Source organism: Pinus tabuliformis, chromosome 1_2, assembly GCF_031772625.1.
Source record: "Pinus tabuliformis cultivar Carrire ecotype Pingquan chromosome 1_2, CPIR1, whole genome shotgun sequence".
In the NCBI taxonomy this organism is placed as follows: domain Eukaryota; kingdom Viridiplantae; phylum Streptophyta; class Pinopsida; order Pinales; family Pinaceae; genus Pinus; species Pinus tabuliformis.
This window is the reverse complement of record NC_142298.1, coordinates 859,878,025-859,897,061: the sequence shown is the minus strand read 5'-3', so window position 1 is coordinate 859,897,061 and position 19,037 is coordinate 859,878,025. Positions and strand designations below refer to the sequence as shown.

The following is a 19,037-nucleotide window of genomic DNA, read 5'->3' as shown; positions in this document are numbered from 1 at the left end:
TTTGAAAATTTGAACATTTGTATAATTGTTTGATGAAGAAGACATAAGTAATAAGACATCTAACATTCACAAGTAATTATCAAGTAGAGAAATTAGGAGTTAGACTTCACTACACTCGGTTTCTCAACACCATGAATTACATTAAATAATAATAATAAAAAATTAAAAAAGAAACATAACAAACAAACTTATTTATAAATGCCAAGTCCCCTATGCACGTATTAATGGTAAACCCAAAAACATTTATTAAAAATTACCATACAATATTTACTAACTAGGAATTGGATAGTATTTAATGAATATTACTAACTAGGAACTTAGTAGCATTTAATCACAAATGCAAGATTTGTTATTATTAAAATAAAATAAGACCATTTGGTATATACTTATATTAGATTATGATATTTGTAATCACCTTTTCTCTTAATTTGAATACACATTTCTACTTCACAACTGCGAAAATTTCATTCTCAAATACAAGATTTTTTATTATTAAAATAAAATGGGGCCATTTGGTATATACTTATATTATGATACTTGTAATCACCTTTTCTCTTCATTTAAATACACATTTCTGCTTTACAACTGAAAATTTCAAACACAAATACAAGATTTGTTGTTAGTAAGATAAAATTACCATTTGTTGTTATTAAGATAAAATGGGGTAATTTGGGATATACCTATATTATGATCCTTGTAATAATTCAGCAACATTACACTATGAATACAGCAAACTCTCTTTGATATCATACCTCTTCCAAAAAAAAATCAATACTGGCAATTTACAGAAAGTTCAATATCCTTGTAATAATTCAGCAACATTACACTATTAATACAGCAAACTCTCTTTCATATCATACCTCTTCCAAAAAAATCAAGACTCGTGATTTACAGAAAATTCAATTTGTATTTGTTTTTTTATGGGATGATTATCACCTTTTCTCTTCCTTTGAATATGCATTTCTATTCTACAACTGCGAAATTTCATTCATAAATGCAACATTTATAGTTATTAAGATAAAATGGGGTCATTTGGTATGTACCTATATTATAATTGTGGAAATAATTCAACAAGATTGCACTATTAATACAATGAACTTTCTTTGATATCATACCTCTTCTCACAGAGATGAACATTGGTGATTAATACAATGGACTTTCTTTGATACCATACCTCTTTCTAAAGAGATGAACATTGGTGATTTACAGAAAGTTCATTTTTTGTTTTTTTAATTAGGAGAAGGTAGACTTGTCGCATGTAACTGAAAAAGATTAAGATCACATGGATGATACTGCCACTAAACTCCTGAACCTAAAACAACCCACCCACGCTAAACAAGTAACCGAGTTTAAATCAAGACCCCTATATTGGTTAGGAAAAACACCTTTCAGTGTGGAACGTCCATTGTTCAGCCTAACTCAACGAGCTATAAAAAGTTGAATTTAATCGTTAGCTACATTTTACGATCTCAAAGGTACACATATTAACCATTGCTTTTAATGCATCATCATGTTCCTTAGTTTTAACTTTTGGTCTTAGAGTTATCTCAAAGTTACACATATTAACCATTGCTTTTAATGCATCATCGTGTTCCTTAGTTTTAATTTTTGGCCTTAGAATTGATGATTGTAGTTTTAACTTTTGGCCTTAGAACTGATGATTGTAAATTGCAATGGAAAATTAATCATAAAAACTATGAAAATATCAAAGTGAACAATGTAATAAGTTTTAGATAAATGCATTGTACAATTGATCAAAATAAAATGTTTGTCTTAGAACGGATGATTGTAAATTGCAATGGAAAATTAATCATAAAAACTATGAAAATATCAAAGTGAACAATGTAATAAGTTTTATATAAATGCATTGTACAATGGATCAAAATAAAATGTTTGTCTGGGTGACTGATATGAAGATGTGCCATTCAAATGACCAATATGAAGACATGGTACAAGTTGCTGACAGGAAATGCCACTATACAAGCTCGTAATAAGAAATGGTATTCCACCATTAACTGATAAGAGCTGTTCGCGTATGCTCTTCTTTATGAGGCAACTAGCTATATCATATAAACTGAAATTGCACATTAATGCTATCCAAATTACAGCGCAAAAAGTTCATTATGGCAGATATGACGTACAAAGAACAGATGCACCAGAATACAAGCTACAACCAAAATAGATGATTTAAAAAAAGAGATGCAGATTATTGATGTTTTCAATAAATAATTTGAAATTAATTTATTTGATGATTTACTGCATTTGATTTTTTTTTCATCAACTAAGTTGAGACCAACCTCAATGTTTAATGAAAGAAATTCAAACATAGTTATTTAGTTATATGGCACTGACAAAACCCTTATCCACACAATCAACCAACTTATCGTTCATTTTCCATACTGACTATTTCATATTAATTTTGCACAAGCTAATATTAGTACAATGATTTTATCATGGATGACCTTAATGAGAGGCTTATTGTGAATAATAAACTTGAAAACTCGAAGGATCATTACATTCATCGACACAAGATGACTCAAATTGCCATCTTTACCCTTGACAACCTTCAGAACCTGAAAGAAGGGTTATTATTCCCACTGAGATTGCATTTGAGACATGTAATAGTCATGACAATTCACAAAGTCAGTGCTTGATATAGAAATAATTATTAACATAAATAACTTTATTAATAGCTCTAAAATGCTAAGGAAACCACGTCCATTAATGGAACATGCAGGCCTCAAGATAACATTGAAACCAGAGCCAAAGTGGTGGCAGCAACGCCAATTAATTTGAAAGACACCATTGTTCCTGAAAAATACGTGTGAGTGTAAGTATCTAGAGATTCAAACAAACATAAGAAATCCTCGAAAATCTCTCACTGCAAATGAGCAACTCTCAAAGACAAACAAGCATACACAGTTCAAATTGAAAAAGAACTAAATCCATTTTGTTTGATGTCAAATTCTGGATTTTTGTTGTGTGCAGGTTTAGAGTTGTCCAACATTTCGAGTGGACTCACTACCCATCACCAGAGACTCAAACAGAGCATAGTGGATTGGAAAACAATGCTGGAATGGTTATAAAGGAAGAAATAGTATCCATTCCAGCACTCTTTTCCAATCCACTATGCTCTTCTTGAGTCACTAATGATGGGTGGTGAGTCCACACGAAATGTTGGACAACTATAAACCTGCACACACCAAAATTCCAGAAATTGACATTAAGCATGATTACAGGCTGTGGAAATATACACACATAAATCCATTTCATTAGAAATAAGAAATTGTAAAAGTAAATTACCTATTTAAAATTCATCTTTCTCATGGGATTGTTCATTCGTGGTACCATCGTCAGTTGTTACAGCATCATTTCTGTGTAACATTTCAATAACTTCTTCTAATGGAGGATCTCCAGGTCTTCGGTAAGCATTTTGGCCTAACTTGAACTCGTAAGCTTCCGGTTGACTCAGGATAAAATCTTTCAACTATATAAATCAAAACCACCACAAAAAATGTTACTGATATGAAATACGCCAAAAAAGTCCTCCCGGTTGACTAAGGATAAAATCTTTCAACTATATAAATCAAAACCACCACAAAAAATGTTACTGATATGAAATACGCCAAAAAAGTCCTCCATGTTCCTATTTTATAGAATGATACACCAAATACATGGTACGAAGTTTGAACTATGCTTAGATGAAATCAAATTATTTACAAATCTGCGATTTCCCTATACCTTAACATCCAATATTCATATGAAAGAACGCGTAATTCAATAAATTGCAGCATATTCAATGAAGTTGAAAATAAGCAATTGCTGAGATGAATCTTCGATACATATGGTATCACTGTTACAAAATTCGATTAAACCTTTCGGAGATACGTAAATATTTGAGTACATCTTTATAGTGTTAGCAAGTTGAGACATTAAATCAATAATGTACTAAATCATCAAGAAGGTTTGGATATCTTAGCTACCAAACCTTATCCTTGAGGAAACTGAATATAGTTTGTAGTTTACCTAATGCTCACCAAGAGAAAAGTATTCGTGAAGCCCGTATTTTAAAAAAGAATTTGCATAAAGAGAACACTGGCAATTAGAGATAGTGCTCAGTGTTCTTCGTGGTCCCATGAGAATTCCATCAATGGGGCAACAGGTTTTAAAAATTCAAAATGTTAAATTTTCAGGACCTAAAATCACTACGCTGCATAATCTGAAAGTGATTAAAGCCCAATCAAAACAGTGCGTAATAGGGTGCTAGATCTACAAATACAGGAATCTGAAAGTCAAAACAGCAATCTAAAATTGCAGCAAGGAATTAAATAACTTTCTATTACACTGAAAATATTACATGTGCAACTACCTTATCTCGATTAAAGACTAGCTCAAAACTTCAACTATCTAACCCCCTAGTGAAGTGCCCTATCTCTTTTATAGAACAAGTGAAGACATGTTACAATAAACCTAGACTGTTGGTTTTTGTAGCATTGGATGTGTTCTAGCCACGAAATTTGGTGAAAAGACTAGAATACATGAGATCTCCAAGACCCAGAAATTGTTCTTGAAAAATCTACCTAGAAGTGACTTAATTAGATTATTAACCAATTTTTTAATGTTTCCTAAGTTTAAACTTACGAAAACTGGTTAATTAATCAATATTAATTAAGTCAAGGTGAGAATCATCTAGAAACTCACACGGATCGATTCCAAGATGATCCTGGCCATCGATTAAGTTTTAATCTTGGTCGTTGGTGCTCCAACAGTGGATTATAAGAGGAAGTCGATGGGCACTTAGAGAGCACACCAGAACACCAAAAGTTCGATTCCCTTAGCAGATCGATTTCCAAAGTAGCAGCAATCAGTCACTGAAGAGCCAGAAATCGAAGTAGTGAGTGAGGGGCAAGGACAATGAAGCTGGAGGAAGATTTCCACATCCAGCGAGTGCATTGTCAAGAGGCAGAAAGAGCCATACTGACGCTGACGTAGGAGCTGCACAGAAGCCTCTAAAGGGCCCTTCGATTTAGCTAGAGGAAGGGTCATTTCAGGTGCTAGTGGCTGGAAGAATTTCCAGAGAGCCAAGCCAGAGAATCTAGACCAGCAGCAGCCAGTCAAAAGCAGTTCAGGGGCAGTTCCCAGACCAACGTATTTCAAGCCTAAACAGAGGCTGACATAAGGCCCACGCAGACGCAGTTGGAAATCCAGTTCGATTGGCTTGATTGAGCCAAGATTTCCTATGGGGGTGAGAGAAATTTCTCACAATATTTTTGCCAGTATTTTTTCTCTATTTGGTTTTCCAGTTGGGCATCCATAGATTGTACTCAGAATTCACTATTGCATAATAATAAAACCCTCAGTTGTTGCATCAATTTTCCAAGTTGGGTTTTTTTGGGGACTTTTGTCGAAAAATAACAGTGTCAATTTTATTGTGTGTGTGCTAGTATTTTCTCAGTTCCAGCGCTATTTATTTTCCGCAGTTTTATTTGTGAAAGTTGTAGTGTGTTTATTTCGATGTTGTCGTAGCAATAAACTAAATAATTAATTTATCAGTTAGAAGAAATAATACCAGTGGTTGCAATAGGATTCCATTTGTGGAATCTTCACATAGTATCAAAGCATAAGTGATCAACCGGAAGCTCAAAAGCAAAGGAAAGAATTTCGTTGCTCAAAAAGAGCGGCAGGCCGAAATTCTTGAGGCAGAGCAATTCATTGCCAGGGAAGCCGAGTTGCTTGGGGAAGTTCAATTTTTCAGTGCAAGAGGCAAAAAAGTTTGAATCTCCCAGATCAGTGATTCTCGCAGGAAAGGAAGTCGCAACAACTCAGTTTTTCGCTAAGCAAATTCCTGGTTGGACACAGAGGGTTTTGTTGTAGGTTGCAGAAGCAAAATCTACATAGAATGGAAGAGAAAAGCACACACAGCTGAGGGAAAATTTCCCAATGGGAACTTCGAGTCTCGGAAGTTCAAATTTCTAATTGCAGATTAGCAGTAGTAGCTAACAGAGCCACGCATTCCAGGAGGGAGTGCGAATAGCAAAGCAACATCCAAGTACGGGGAAAGAGGGAGTTTTCAACAATTTCAGAGATGGCCACTACAAGGCTTAGAGATCAAGATAGATTGGATAGAGCTTCCAACTATGTCATCTGGAAGGCTAGAATGTCCTTCCTTCTAGATGAATATGGCCTGAAAGCCTACATTCATAATGTAGTGGCAGTTCCCTAGGATGCAGATCAACAAAAAGAATACAAGACGGAGAAGGCATGGGCGAAGCGATTGATCCTGGATGGAGTCCGGGACCATATAGTCTCACATATAGCAACCAAGGGAACGGCCAAAGAAATGTGGGATGCGCTCTCCACATTATACCAGGGTACTTTTGAGCAGCAGAAGTTGTTTCTAGAGGAGACGCTGAGATGCATCAGGATGCAGAAAGGGGAAGGCATAGATCCCTTCTACACTAGGATTCAGGAGGTCTGAGACCATCTTGCAGTTGTTGGGGCAGCACCTCAACCAACAAAGCTAGTGAAGTTGGCACTGAATAGTGTCTCTGAGGAGTGGCAAATTTTTGTCCAAAGCATATTGAGCAGAGACAGGCTACCAGAATGGGGCAGGATGTGGTTAGACTTGCAGCAGCAGGAGTTGAGGCGAGGTCTGTTCAAGAGCTCCATCAATGGCAGCAGTAGTAGTGGGTCGAAGGTGGTGAAGGAGGAGGAAAATGTGGCCCTCACATCAAAGGGTCCCAGTCAGGGGTAGGGGGAGCAGAGAAAGAAGAAGAAGGATCTGTCAAAGGTCAAGTGCTTCAGATGTGGTGAGCTTGGTCACTACAGCACGCAGTGTCCTTTCAGGAAGAAGGACAAGTCAAAGAAGCAGGACCAGCAGGCAGCCTCTACTAAGATCAACAGGTTGTCCCCCAGGTTGGAGGAAGACATACCTCCAAAAGTGAGGTGGGGTGACTTGGAGTTGTAGCCCCAAAGAGCTACAGAGTTTGGGCAAGATCCTTGAGCATTCCACCTCATGGATCATTACTTGGCTACGAGAACCCACAGTATTCAATAGTAGGATGGATCAGTGCCAGAGGTGCAATCAGAATTCCATAGTGACAGTTGCAAACTAGTTGTAGACTGTAGTCAAATGCTAGAGTGCGTAGTGCAGAGTTGGCAGCAGTGCAGAGTCAGCAGTAGAGCAGATTCTTCAAAGACAGTGCAGAGGCTAGTAGCAATCAAGACTCGAGAGACAAATGCATCATACTGAACACAATTGATTCAGTATTTCAGTGTGCTTTTCAGTTGCAGATGTTGCAACTGCAGCAGCAACAAAGTTTCAGTGCAGATGCAGTGTTGGTAACAGTACAGCAAGGTCAGCAACAGTACAAATGCAGCATCAGAGTTGCGCAGTGGTTGGTGGGCAGTGGCAGACGTCACAGTAGCCAGACATCAGTAGCGTGACAGGAGGTGATACAGAGACAAGGTGTTGTGGCAGGATGTGTAGCACTAGAACACATTCCTCGCTAAGAGGGAGTGTTAGTTTTTGTAGCATTGGATGTGTTCTAGCCACAAAATTTGGTGGAGAGGCTAGAATACATGAGATCTCCAAGACCCAGAAATCATTTATGGAAATTCCACCTAGAAGTGACTTAATTAGATTATTAACCAATTTTTTAATGTTTCCTAAGTCTAAACTTAGGAAAACTGGTTAATTAATCAATATTAATTAAGTCAAGGTGAGAATCATCTAGAAACTCACACGGATCGATTCCAAGATGATCCTAGCCATCGATTAAGTTTTAATCTTGGTCGTTGGTGCTCCAACAGTGGATTATAAGAGGAAGTCGATGGGCACTTGGAGAACACACCAGGACACTAGAAGTTCAATTTCCTTAGCAGATCGATTTCCAGAGTAGCAGCATTCAGTTGCTAGATAGCCAAGAGTGAGGGGCAGGGACGTGAGGCTGGAGGAAGCTTTCCAGATCCAACGAGTGCATTGCCCAGAGGCGGAAAGAGACATAATGAGGCTAACGCAAGAGCTGCACTGAAGCCTCTAGAGGGCATTTCGATTTAGCTAGAGGAAGGGTCGTTTCAGGTGCTAGTGACCGGAAGAATTTCCAGAGAGCCAAGCCAGAGGATTCCAGACCAGTGGCAATCAGTCTGAAGAAGATCAAAGGCAGTTCCCTGACCAACATATTTCAAGGCTACACAGAGGTTGACGCAGGGCCCACGCAAAGACAATTGGAAAGCCAGTTCGATTGGATTGATTGAGCCAAGATTGCCCATGGGGGTGAGAAATTTCTCACAATATTTATGCCAGTATTTTTTCTCTGTTTTGTTTGCCAGTTGGGCATCCATAGATTGTACTCAGAATTCACTGTTGCATAATAATAAAACCCTTAGTTGTTGCACCAGTTTTCCCAAGTTGGGTTTTTCCGTGGACTTTTGTCCAAAAATAACGATGTCAAATTTTTTTTGTGCTAGTATTTTCTCAATTCCAGCGCTATTTATTTTTCGCAGTTTTATTTGTGAAGGTTGCAATGTGTTTATTTCGATGTTGCAGTAGCAATAAACTGAATAATTAATTTATCGGTTAAAAGAAATAATACTGCTGTAATAAGATTCCAGCTGTGGAATTTTCGCATAGACAACCACTGGTGCACCGACCTTGAAGAGAAAAAATTAATCGTAATCATGGAAAATTTTATGGGCTAATATTCGCAGGTGGGCTAATTTTCCATGATTTTTCCAAAAGAAAGATTCGCCGATTTTTTTTCTAACAATGATTTGCCCAAATTTTACAATATAAAATTAGTTTACCTTAAAAATCGCCAACATTATATTGAGAATATATATAAAATCATTATAAATTTGAATAATTTTACAAATATATCAATCAACATTTTATAGTTTGCATATTAGGGACTAGTGAGATTCACCAATGTTTTTAAACTTCAAGATAGTTTTCCGTCCTTAAAATTTTCCCTGACCCTAACGCACCCCCATGCATGAGTTAAACCACCTATATTAATATGCCCACTCTAGAAGAGGAAGTGCATCCAAGCATGAATGAGAATCTCTCTCATGCATGCCTACCTAATCTTATGATTTGTGTCCTAGAATAGAACCTCCCACATGCAATGTGCCCTATCTGCATTGGTGATTGTACCTTCTCAAAATAGACCATGCATCCAAGCATGTGTGTGCCTCATACACCTTTGGAAACCTGCAAAACTAGCATGCCCTAACTAGACTCTCTCATGCACACTCACGCAGCAACACAGAACTGTGCACAGAAATCTATGGTTGGAATAGATCTGCTAATCAAGCCACTATTGAGGGAGATCACATCAGAACAACAAGTAAAAACTAGCACTCCCTCTTTGCAAGGAAGTTGTTCTCCACCAATCCAAGTTTCTCCCTCAACATCTCAAACCAGTTGCTGCAATAGGATTCTAGTTGTGGAATTTTCACATAGACAACCACTGGTGCACCGACATTGAAGAGAAAAAACTAACCCTAATGCATGCTCATGCATTAGTTAAACCACCTATATTAATACGCCCACTCTCGAACAGGAAGTGCATGCAAGCATGGATGAGAATCTCTCTCATGCATACCTACCTAATCTTATGATTTGAGTCCTCCTAGAATAGAACCTCCCCCATGCAATGAGCCCTATCTGCATTGGTGATTGTACCTTCTCAAAAGAGACCATGCATCCAAGCATGTGTGTGCTTCACACACCCTTGGAAGCCTGCTAAACTAGCATGCCCTCATTAGACTCTCTAATGCACACTCCCCCACCAACACATAATTCTGCACAGAAATCTATTGTTGGAATGATCTGCTAATCAAGCCACTATTGAGGGAGAACACATCGGAGCAACAAGTAAAAACTAACACTCCCTCTTTGCAAGGAAGTTGTTCTCCACCAAACCAAGTTTCTCCCTCAACATCTCAAACTTCCCCTTAGCTAAGGGCTTCATCAGAATCCCTGCTAATTGCAAATTTGGCTGAACATAATCAAGATCACTTGCTCCCTTCTCAACTCTATTTCTCCAAAAATGGTACCAAATATCAATGTGCTTGGATGATGATGAAAGAATGGATTCTCAAAGAACTTGATGCAACTCCGATTGTCACAGTTTAAAACAGAGAACTCCAACATCTGATCGGTCAACTCTACTATCAACTTACGAAGCCATATGGCTTTACAACAAGCAAATGAGGTCACCACATATTCTAGTTCTATTGAACTGAGTGCAACTACTGCCTTCTTTTTGTTGAACCATAAAATCATACATGTGCCCAAGCTAAAAGAAAAACCAAAAGTGCTCTTCCTCGAACTTGCATCTCCTTCTCAATTAGAATAAAAGAAACTATGCAATGGTAACTCACCATCTCCCACATACCTCATGCCAATAATTAACTATACTTTCAAGTATCCGAGCACATATTTGGCAACTATCCAATGAATCTTCAAGGTTGAACCATGAGCTGGCTCAAAGTATCAACTATAAAACTTATATCCAGCATAATATTCACAAGATACATCAGGGAACCAATGATCTGCCTAAACAAAGGAGTAACCAAATTAGAATATAAATCAGCAAATAGTTTCAGAAGTGGAGCCAAAGGAGTGGCCAAGGGTTTGCAATCAAGTATTTGAAATCTCCATTGTTCACCTCCCTTGCCCAATGTTGATTTTAGAAACAATGGTATGTTCTATGCTTACAACAATTACTTCAATGTCTTTTATAATTCCAATTTAATTTCCAATAGCAATCACATTAACCATTAATTTCACATTGACAATAATTATAGATAGAACATAAACTATAAACAATAAAATGCAGAAGACAAGCCAAGACAAGAGAACACCAATATTTGACTAATGCCAAGGAAAAACCCCAAGATGGGGAAAACCCTTGATCAATTCTTCTTATTATAAATATGAAATGTTCAACAGAGAGAGAGTACAATAATATAAAGTCAAAGTCAAAATTGACTTGCCAAATCAATGTCCAAAACAGCCCTGTCAAATCTGCAATTTTGCCCTCAGATAACAGCAGTCAAATCAATGCTAACCAAAAAGTCAACAGTAGCTAAAGTTTGGTGAAACTTCTCCAAAACAGCTCAGTCAAAGGAGAGAGGAACTTGGCCTCTCTTGCTAGTCAAAGTCAGCTCAAAACAATCCCAAAATTCCTCCTTAAACTCAATCAAAGTCAAAGTCAAATCTACTACAGAAACCCTCATTGCAGGTCTGAAGTCAACACAGTGAAAGTCAACAAAATGCCTTGGTTTTTGTGCCCAAAAACTTGACCTGCCCAAACAGAAATTCTCCCAGAAATTCAAAGTCAATCGCTGCCCAAAAAGTCAAAATCAACGTTGGTCAATGCTAGTCAAAGTTGCAGAAAAATTCAGATTTTAGCCTCTTGAAATTCGTCCTCCTTTTAGCCACATGTGTGAGAAGAACAGCTGGCCAATGAGGTGTACAAACCAATCAGATGAGGAGACAGAAAAATGAGTTGAGTTGATGAGGTGCCAAATGAGGTTGGAGGTCTCTCTTATTTATATGAATCCATGTGGGTCAAAAGACATGTCTCTTGGGCTTCATGAGCCTACATGATGGTGTAGGGGACCTTGACAATTGCACATGTGTGAGCTTCACTTCAAAAACACATTTCTCCTTGTCCAAATATAGTGATCTTTAGGTCGATTTTGGTCATTTCAAAAAGAGGAATTCAATGCAATAATTATCTCAATCAAATGAGTTGTCCAAAGTGAAATTTGGCCGTAGTTTCCCACTTTAACACTCCCTCTCACCTAGGGAGAATTCCACTTGCCAATATCTGCCCATCAATCATCCTATCATCGTGTACCATTTTTGTATCTCGTCTCATTTCTATTGAACACTGATATAGATAATAAGTAGAATCGATCGAGAATGAGTCACAAGACCTTACCACTCTCCACTGACAAAAGTTAGTCCACATAAGCAGAGATAGAACCCCAATCAAACTTAATCCTGAATGATCAAGTTGTTGAACATCATGCATCCTAGACATATGGAGTACCACAGTACACGATGCATCCATCTGTAGTGCTATGGTCCCTATCCTCTTTTCCCTACTCATTGGCCACATGAGAGGTACTTCCCAAGATTCTCAAACTACAAGGGTAGGATGTATGCAAGGGCATCCATAGGAGAAGGTGAACCACTCATTCTGCTCATATACCATAAGAGAAGGTGAACCACTCACCCTATGGAGATATCATCAACCATAGAGGAAGGTGAACCACTCACCCTATGCTTAAATATGACACCGTGGAGTATCACAGGGGAAAGTGAACCACTCACCCTGTACATAGCGTACCTATAGGGGAAGGTGAACCACTCACCCTATGGTCGCACATAGCTCCAAGAAGTACCCCAGGCCCCCACGAGCTCCCAGAGCTCAATGTCCAACTCAAGCGAAACCCTCATGGGAGGGTCCTTTATGACTCCCAGCCTCTCTCTCAAGGCAATGAACTTGATCTTACCAAGAGGCTCCGTGAGGATGTCAGCAACCTGTTCATCCGTCCTGATGTGTTGGAGCCTTATTGCTCCCCGTTGTACCATATTCCAGATAAAGTGGTACTTGATATCAATATGCTTGGAGCAGCCGTGGAACACGAGATTCTCTAAAAGGCAAATCCAACTCTGATTGTCACAATAGATCACGATGGTATCCAACATGTGCTCAAATAACTCACTAAAGAGCTTCCACAACCAAACAGCTTCACAACAAGCCATTCTAGCTGCAATATATTCGGCCTCGGCAGTGCTTAGAGTAACCGATTTTCGCTTCCTGCTCATCCATGAAATTGAAGTAGATCCCAAAGAGAAGCAACATCCTAACGTTCTCTTTCTATCCAACACACTACCAGCCCATTCAGCATTAGAATATCCATGTAGCCTCAAATTCGCGACAGTGTATCTCAATCCATAGTTGATAGTGCCATGAAGATATCTTAAGAGATTCTTTGCAGCAACCCAATGTATGTGATGAGGCTAAACCATAAATTGACTCAAAGTATTTACAGCGAAGCATATGTCTGATCGAGAGTTTACCAAGAACATCAGGGCCCCCACAAGTTGTCTATATTCAAAAGGGTTTGCCAATTCGGGCCCAGCAACACTTCCACATAACTTCTTGAAGTTTAGTTCCATCGGAGTAGTCACAGACTTGCATTTCACCATCCCGCATCTTTCTAACAACTTCACAATGTAGTTTCCTTGAGATAGGAAAATATCGCCTGGCTTTTGCCAGACTTCCAAGCCTAGGAAGTAATGCATTAGTCCTAGGTCCTTCATCTCGAACTCAGAAGTCAACTCCCTCTTGCATTGATAAATGAGAGGGTCTGCACTTGTTAGAAAGAGATCATCAACATAAAGGACCAAAATAAGAGGCATGTCATTTTCAACCTTGAAGTATAGGTTTGGATCAACATAGCTTCTAGTAAATCCCAGCTTCACAAGATAGTTATCAATCCTCTCATAGCAAGCCCTAGGGGCTTGCTACAACCCATAGAGGGCTTTCTTCAGTCGACAAACATGTGTCCTTTTGTCTTGTACTTCAAACCCTTGAGGTTGTTCCAGGTAGACTTCCTCCTTAAGTGAGCCATGCAAGAAAGCAGTGTTGATGCCCATTTGATGTAGGCTCCATCCTCGATTGTCAACGAGAGCAATAATAAATCAGATAGTGGTATATCGAGCAACCAGTACAAATATTTCGTCGTAGCCTACTCCTTCCTTTTGAGAGAAGCCACGAGCTACAAACTTGGCCTTATATTTTTCAGCGCTTCCATCAGCGCCATGTTTTATCTTGTAGATCCATTTAGAAGTGACTACAGACTTGTCCTTGAGTCTAGGCACCACGTCCCAAACATCATTCTTCATGATCGATTCATATTCTTCACTCATTGCATCTTTCCATACCCGGTGTTTTACAACTTCTTTGAATATGCAAGGTTCATCTTGAATAATGGTACTCGTGGCAGCCAAGTACCCTTGATACCTGTTAGGCTTCTTACTTTCGTGAAATGTCCCTCTTGGAGTAGTATGTCTTTCAGCATCTTCGAGAGTATCTTTGAGCCATAGTCGTCTTTTCCTTGAGGTAGAGGGATCACTGGGCCATCAACATTAGGCATAGGCTCATCCATCGGAGGTTCTTCTTGTGATTTGGTGGCAACATCATCGTCCTTCCTTGAGATGGGGAGATCTCTGGCTTTCTCGAGGGCAGTGTCTTCATCAAAGGTAACATATCGACTTACTTCCACATCTCTTTGACCAAGTACATAGATTCTATATGCCTTTGAATTTTCATTGTATCCGACGAATATACCTTTCTTCCCAGAAGCTTCCAGCTTATTCCTTTTCTCTTTAGGCACATGAAAGTAAACCGGACAACCAAAGACTCTAAAATGAGAACATCAGGTTTCTTACCAGTGAAGGTTTCCTCGAGTGTCTTGAAATCCAAGGCTTGATACGAGCTCCTATTTTGAACATATATGGCAGTGTTGGCAGCTTCTCCCCACAAGAATTTCGGTAGGGCTTGATCATAGAGCATGGCACAGGTGGCTTCCATGACTGTTCGATTCATCCTTTCAACTACACCATTCTGCTCAGGAGTGTATGGAATAGTTGTCTCCTTCTTAATGCCAGCCTCTACGCAAAAGTCATTGAATTCATTCAATTCATATTCGGTTCCATTATCAGTCCTCAATATCTTAATCTTTTTCCCTGTTTGATTCTCCACCAATGCTTTGAAAGAACGAAACCATTTTAACACTTCATCCCTCCTCTTCAAGAAATAGATCCATGTTTTACGTGAGAAGTCATCTACAAAGATTGCATAATACATGTATCCTCCTAATGAGGTTATAGGCAGGGCACCAAATAGGTCGGAATGGACCAATTGAAGAATATCAGTGATTTGGCTTTCACTAGAAGGGAATGGTCCCTTTGTATGTTTCCTAGTTGCACATCCTTGACAGACTCCATGGTTTATATTAAACTTGGGCATCCCTGTGACCGTCTTCCTTACCCTAGATAAGGCTTTGTAATGTAAGTGGGCAAATCTCCAATGCCATAGCTCACATTGAAGAGAAGTATCACTTGCCAAAGCTCCCAAAGGACTTCCACCAACTTGATAGAGACCATAAACCCTAAATCCAAGAGTAAATGCATCTTTAGGGTTTCCATGCCAATTATGTACCTTTCCATCAATGAATGCTACCTTGAAATGTTTGTCTTTCATCGCAAAAATACATACCAGGTTCTTCTTCAAATCAGGGACATACAACACTTCTTGTAGATGTATGGTTTGACCATGATTCAAGTGAAAAGTGACAATTCATATCCCTTTCACGGGGTAGGTGGCATTATCTCCAAATATAATCTTTAGATTAGTTTTCTTCTCAACTAAATTTGAGAGGGCCTCCTTGTATCCACTGAAGTGCCTCAAGGCTCCACTATCAATCAACCAATCATCCAAAGTATTTGGAGGAGAGGCAATAGATAGAGCAGAAATAAGATAGAACTCATCTTGTTTTTCTACAACATCACTTTCATCATACCTGGCATGTCTTGTCCTTTTGGTAGGTCGACCATTTCTTTCTCGATCAGCTAGAGCATTCCTCTTTTCTTTGTTGTTGAACCTATTGTTCCTTTGATTGCCATGGCTTTTGTAATTGTTGTTGTTGTTATTATCATCCCTTGGAGGATTCTTCTTGTGAGGACACTATCTAGCATAGTGGTCGAACCTGTTGCAATTGTAGCATCTTCTTTTGCCTGTTCTTTTGAATCCCTTCTAAGATCCTTGACCCTGTCTCCTTGGAACAACATCATTCTTCTTCTTTGCATGGGCAGAGAAAGCAGTAGGTTCATTTCCATTTTTGGATTTATCTTTTTCCATCATTCTTATCTCCTCTTGAGTGCATCTTGCCAACAACTCATCGAAACCAAGTAGCCTGTCATTGTTGGGAACATTGGTGATAAATACATTCCATGGTCTTGGAAGACCCCCAAGAGCAATGAGAGTAAGCTCCCTGTCAGAAATAACTTCTCCAATAGATAGCAAGTCGTTCTTGATTTGAGTTATTCTCCTGAAGTAGGATTTAATAGACTCCCCTTTATCCATCTCGATATCCTTCAACTTGTTTTTGAGAGAGAGGATTTGATTTGCATTGTTCACTTTGAACATCCCAACTAGTTTATCATACATTTCCTTAGAAGTTCCCAAATCAGAAATATAGGCAACCAAAAGCTTTTGAATGGAGTCGATTATAATTTTCTTAGCTTTGACCTTACCTTTCTATACTTCATTTTCGCAGCAGCAGGTGCATTTGAAGGAGGCCCCACCAATTTTCCTTGCACATAGTCCAATACTTCATGCTCCTCCAAAGTCAAGTCCAGAGTCATCTTCCATGCATGATAGTCAGATTTGTCATTAAGCTTGTCCTCAGCCTTGAAGTAAGATGTAGAGGCCATGGAGACTTGTCTGTCCAACTGTAGAATTTATACACCAACGTTTCGAATAGGATCCATCATGATGATGGATCCCTTGATTCGAAAATATTCTTTTTGTCACAAAACAGATCTCTGATATCTTAGTGATTGCTTTTTTTTCTCTTGCTTGGGCTTTGTCCTCACCTGGGCTCTGATACCATGTTAATTTTAGATAACAATGGTATGTAATATTCTTGCAACAATTACTTCAATGTCTTTTATTAGCCCAATATCAATTCCAATTTAATTTCCAAAAGCAATCACATTAACCATTAATTCAAATTGACAGTAATTGTAGATAGAACATAAACAATAAAATGCAAAAGACAAGCCAAGACAAGAGAACACCAATATTTGGCTAATGCCAAGGAAAAACCCCAAGATGGGGAAAACCCTTGATCAATTCTTCTTATTATAAATATCAAATGTTCAGCAGAGAGAGAGAGTACAATAATATAAAGTCAAAGTCAAAATTGACTTGCCAAATCACTGTCAAAAACAACCCTGTCATCGCTGCAATTCTCCCCTCATTCAATAGCAATCAAATCAGCCCTAACTAGAAAGTCAACAGCAGTTAAAGTCTGGTCAAACTTCTCCAAAACTTGGCCTCTCTTGCTAGTCAAAGTCAGCTCAAAACAATCCCAAAATTCCTCCTTAAACTCGGTCAAAGTCAAAATCAAATTTGTTGCAAAAACCCTAGGTGCAAGTCTAAAGTCAACATAGTCAAAGTCAACATAATGCCTCGGTTTTTGTGCCCAAAAACTCGGCTTGCCCAAACAAAAATTCTCCCATAAAATCAAAGGCAAACATTGCCCAAAAAGTCAAAGTCAACGTTGGTCAACGCTAGTCAAACTTGCTGAAAATTTCAAATTTCAACCTCCTGAAATTTGTCCTTTCAGCCACACATGTGAGAAGAACAACATCCCAATGAGGTATACGAACGAATCAGATGAGGAGAGAGAAGAATGAGTTGAGTTGATGAGGTGCCAAATGAAGTTGGAGGTCTCTCTTATTTATATGAATCCATGTGGGTGAAAAGACATGTCTCTCGGGCTTCATCAGCCTACATGATGGTGTAGCCAGCGTTGACAATTTGCACGTGTGGGCTTCACTTCAAAAAACACATTTATCCTTGTCCAAATTTAGTGATCTTTAGGTCAATTGTGGTCCTCTCGAAACGAAGAATTCAATGCAATAATTATCTCCATCAAATGAGTTGTCCAAAGTCGATTTTGGTCCTAGTTTCCAACTTTAACACCCAAGGAAGACTTCACCCACACCTTGCCCAACTTCTAGACCCAAAATATAATGCATTAGGCCAATTTATTTCATATCAAATTTGTTGTCCAACTTCTTGCACCACACAATAAGTTTCTTAGAACTAACTATAAGAATCAAGCCATCTACATACAAAACCAAGACAACGAGAACAAATTTATCATATAAATAATAAGGAGAGGATTTGCGAAAATCATGAGAAACCCAAATTCTAAGTATTTATCAATCCTTGAATACCATGCACATAATGCTTGCTTCAACCCATAAAGGGCCTTCTTCAATCTACATACATGAATATATTGCCCATGCACCTCAAAACCCCTTCACTAATTAATGTATACTTCGTATTCAATCACACCATTTAGGAAAGAATTGCTCACACCCAATGGAATAAAGGCCAACCAAAACATGATTTCAAAAATATGATGACCTCGACAAAAGTAAATCTTGCAACTAGAGCAAAAGTTTTATCATAGTCAACTTCCTCTTTCCTACAGAACCCTTTGGCTACTAATTTGGCCGTGTACTTCTATGCTCGGAATTATCGTGATAATATTGCCAAAACCAAACTCGGTTATAATATCCGCAATATTTATCGTTATAATTTTCCCTTCTACAATTATCACATTTGTCAGGCCAAGGAATAACTCCCGAACTTGGATGTCATTGCATTAATGAGAACAAAATTATATAATATCAAAGAGCGACCTTTGGGATTCATATTCCAAGGTCGATTTCTATTCTTATTGTTCATATTTCCTTTTGTTTAGATATTTACAATTTATTCATCCAATCCCAGAGGATAAAGTGTCTAAGATTCCCCCCCTTAATCTAAAGGGGTGTTAGTGAGTCCAAGCATCATTCTAAATCTTTCAAAATTTTCTCTTCCAAGTGCTTAGGTGAAGATATCAGTAGTTTTCTCATTTGTGGAACAATGTCATAGATGAATAGTCTTGACTTGTACATGATGTTGAATCAAATGACACTGTGTTGATATGTTTGGTTCGATCATGGAATTTGGGATTCTTAGCCAACTTAATTGTAGAAGTATTGTTGATCAAAAGGGGAGTAAAGTTCACTTGTTTCTCTAGCAAGTCTTCAAGAATTTTCTTGAGTCACACACCTTCCTTGGTTGCTGCTACAACTGCCACATATTTGAGTCCAAGGTCTTGAGTTATTTTCAAGTACTCTAGAACTTTTTTTGCAGCGAACCAATGTC

General features: G+C 38.4%; 1 protein-coding gene across 1 annotated transcript in view; it reads right to left on the bottom strand.

Moving 5' to 3' along the window:
* Window positions 1-2,386: 2,386 nt before the first annotated feature.
* The window catches only part of LOC149208637 (uncharacterized), a 55,442-nt gene continuing 38,791 nt past the window's right edge, over window positions 2,387-19,037 (bottom strand). The window contains exons 3-4 of the mRNA XM_089396139.1: window positions 3,304-3,487; window positions 2,387-2,811 (exon numbers count right to left, since the gene is read on the bottom strand). Of these exons, the coding sequence (XP_089252265.1) occupies window positions 3,308-3,487 (180 nt within the window). The 3' untranslated portion in view covers window positions 2,387-2,811; window positions 3,304-3,307. The remainder of the gene's footprint in view (window positions 2,812-3,303; window positions 3,488-19,037) is intronic.